This window comes from Crocuta crocuta, unplaced genomic scaffold (genome assembly GCF_008692635.1).
Source record: "Crocuta crocuta isolate KB4526 unplaced genomic scaffold, BGI_CrCroc_1.0 scaffold142, whole genome shotgun sequence".
NCBI classification, from domain to species: domain Eukaryota; kingdom Metazoa; phylum Chordata; class Mammalia; order Carnivora; family Hyaenidae; genus Crocuta; species Crocuta crocuta.
The window spans coordinates 1,512,070-1,514,649 of record NW_027528892.1 but is presented as its reverse complement, the minus strand read 5'-3'; the positions used below and the strand labels follow the sequence as shown (position 1 = coordinate 1,514,649).

At 60.4% G+C, this 2,580-nt stretch overlaps 1 protein-coding gene across 1 annotated transcript in view; it reads right to left on the bottom strand.

The window, feature by feature from the left end:
- The window catches only part of ZNF865 (zinc finger protein 865), a 3,258-nt gene extending 1,652 nt beyond the window's left edge, over positions 1–1,606 (bottom strand). Inside the window, exons 1-3 of the mRNA XM_077756941.1 lie at positions 1,575–1,606; positions 1,444–1,472; positions 79–545 (exon numbers count right to left, since the gene is read on the bottom strand). Coding sequence (XP_077613067.1) covers positions 79–545; positions 1,444–1,472; positions 1,575–1,606 — 528 coding nt within the window. The remainder of the gene's footprint in view (positions 1–78; positions 546–1,443; positions 1,473–1,574) is intronic.
- Between the last annotated feature and the right edge of the window lie 974 nt (positions 1,607–2,580).

Below are 2,580 nucleotides of genomic sequence, written 5' to 3'. Positions count from 1 at the left end.
TAGGCGGCGTCGCGGAAGGCCTTCCCGCAGACCCCGCACGGCAGGCGCAGGAGGTCGGCCGAGTGCGTCTTCACGTGCCGCTTGAGGCTCTCCCTGCGGTTGAAGCTCTTGCTGCACACGGAGCAGGAGAAGGGCTTCTCGCCGGTGTGGATGATCTGGTGCTGGTGCNACGCTGCACTCGTAGGGCCGCTCCCCCGAGTGCACCAGCATGTGCTGCACCAGGTGCGACGACTGCTTGAAGGACTTCTGGCACACGCCGCAGGGGAAGCGCCGCTCCATCAGGTACTTGAGCCTCCGGAAGTAGCCCTTGTCGTCCTTGGCCGGGTCGCAGGCCGCCCCCGCGGCGGGNCCCGGGGTCCCGGTGGGGGAGGCCAGCCCCGGCGTCACCCCCGGCGCGGACGTGGGCCCTCCGCGTTTCAGGTTCCCAAAAAGATGCTGGTGTCCGGACAGGTCGACGATGCCCCACTGCGGGGCAGGGAAGGCAGCGTCAAACAGGGGCGGCGGNCGCACCTCCAGCTCCCAGCGCGGGGGACCCCACCCCAGCTCTGGGGCGCCGCACTCTCCTACTCAACGTCCACCTCCCTCCCGCCCCCCCATCCCTTCCATTCTTCCCGTTGCTTCTGAGGTCTTCCCACATCCTCTCTCCCCATCCCCCCGGGCACTCGCCCCAGGGCTGCATTCAAGCCCTCAGCGCAACACCCCCAACCTAATTCTCCCAGCACCCCTGGCCTCTGGTCGGGGTCCCCTTGCAAACTCTTGGGTGTGGGCACCATGTCCAACACACACACACACACACACACACACACACACACACACACACACACACACGAGCCCCGTTCTCAATCCCCTCAGGTTTTGCCTCTAAAATGATAATGAGAAAAGGTGGACTCTAAAGCTAGAGCGCCCGATGGGAATCTGGGCCCCACCACATTCTAGCTGGGGGACCACAGGCAAGTTCCTGAACCTCTTTGTGCCTGGATTTCCTCCTCTACAAACAGAGGTGACAAAGCACATCCCTCCTGCCCAGGGCCGATGCGAGGATCCAACAAGCAAGTACATGTCAGGCCCTGGGGTGGATGCTTCCTGGCACTTTGCAAGCACTCACATAGTGGAAGGTCTTCTATCTATACCATTCTCGGCACTGGCAGTAGAGACAGAAAGCCAGGGCAGACCAAGATAACCAGAATGAAATCAGTGTCGGGAAGGGCCGTGTTCTTTTACTGTAGGTGTTTGCCTGGAAGAAACACGTTAGAGCAGAAGGCCTGGCACCGAGAAGGCAGCCTGATGCAGCAGGAAGCAGGCGGGCCCTGCACCTGAGCAGACCTGGGTTCAAGTTCCCTCTCCTTCCCGAGCCAGGCTTTCTCCATTTCTACAAGGAGGCGATGGCCCCTACGCTGCAGGGGGAATTTAGGGAGCCCCCCCGGCATGGAAGGAAACGTGTACCTTCAGGGACATCACACACCGGGGGGACCCTGACAGAAGAGGCACAGGGGTGCAGGTCCCTGTGCTCGCCCTTGGCGGGGCTTTCCCTGCCTCCTGTGTGACGGTAGTCAGTCTCTGGGCACCTCCTTTACTGCACTTCTCGTTCCAGACGCCAGATGTCCATGTCTGAGTCCTGGCCCCCACCTGAACCTCGGCTCCTACAATCGATTCTTGAACCTGCGCCACCCAGGGGGCTGGGGAAACACCCCCACCAAGTCGGAAAGCCGGTGGGAGAAGGGCCCGAGGTGTAGCAGGCTTCTTGCCCGTAATTCCTGGCCCATGGGGGCCTGGCTCTGTGCCCACAACAGAGGTCAGTGGTGCCTACCAAGGCCAAGGCCCATCTGCCCCCAGCCTCTCCCCCTACAGGTGAAAGGTGAGTGTCTCCTCCACTCCCTCCGCCAAGAGGTCGATATTTTTAGCCTCTAGCTCTGGGTGTCCTTGGATGAGACTCAACATCCCATGCCCTTCACACCCCTTCTGGTTAATCTGCTCTCCAGGAGGAACAAAGGCATGGCCGCAGTGGTGGTGGGAGCCTGTGGGGACAACCCAAACCCGGGAGACCAGGCTAGAGTGGGCGGGTGGGCAGAGAGAAGCACGTGGTAGAGGAGTGGCAGGGGGAGGCAGGTGTGGAAGAAACCACCACGCTGGCTTGCCTCCATCAGGCACATGTGAATAACAGTTAATGTTCCCTGGGCATTTCTTACAAGCCCAATGTGTCCCCAGCACATTACACATATTAACTCAATCCCCACAAATCTAAGACCGTGCCATAGGAACTATTATCCCCATTTGACAAAACAGAAGCAGAGAAGTCAAGTGAATTCCTCAAGGTCACAGAGCAAGTCTGCGGCTCAGCCTCCCCCACCTTCCCCGCCAGGTTGTCTTAGGAGGGTTGTTCCCTAAGGTGGAGAAAGGTGGGGTGGGCCGTGGGGGCTGTTCTCTAGGGGACGGGAGGAGTTTACGCAGGCGGGCAGATGGAAGGGGAAGGGGGTCACTGTTCAGGACAGATGGAGCAGTGATGTGGTGACTGCTCCCCGGACCTCAAGGCTCGCTCCTGTGCCTGCTTCCGGTCTTGCTCAGCGGTCTTCTTTATCCCAC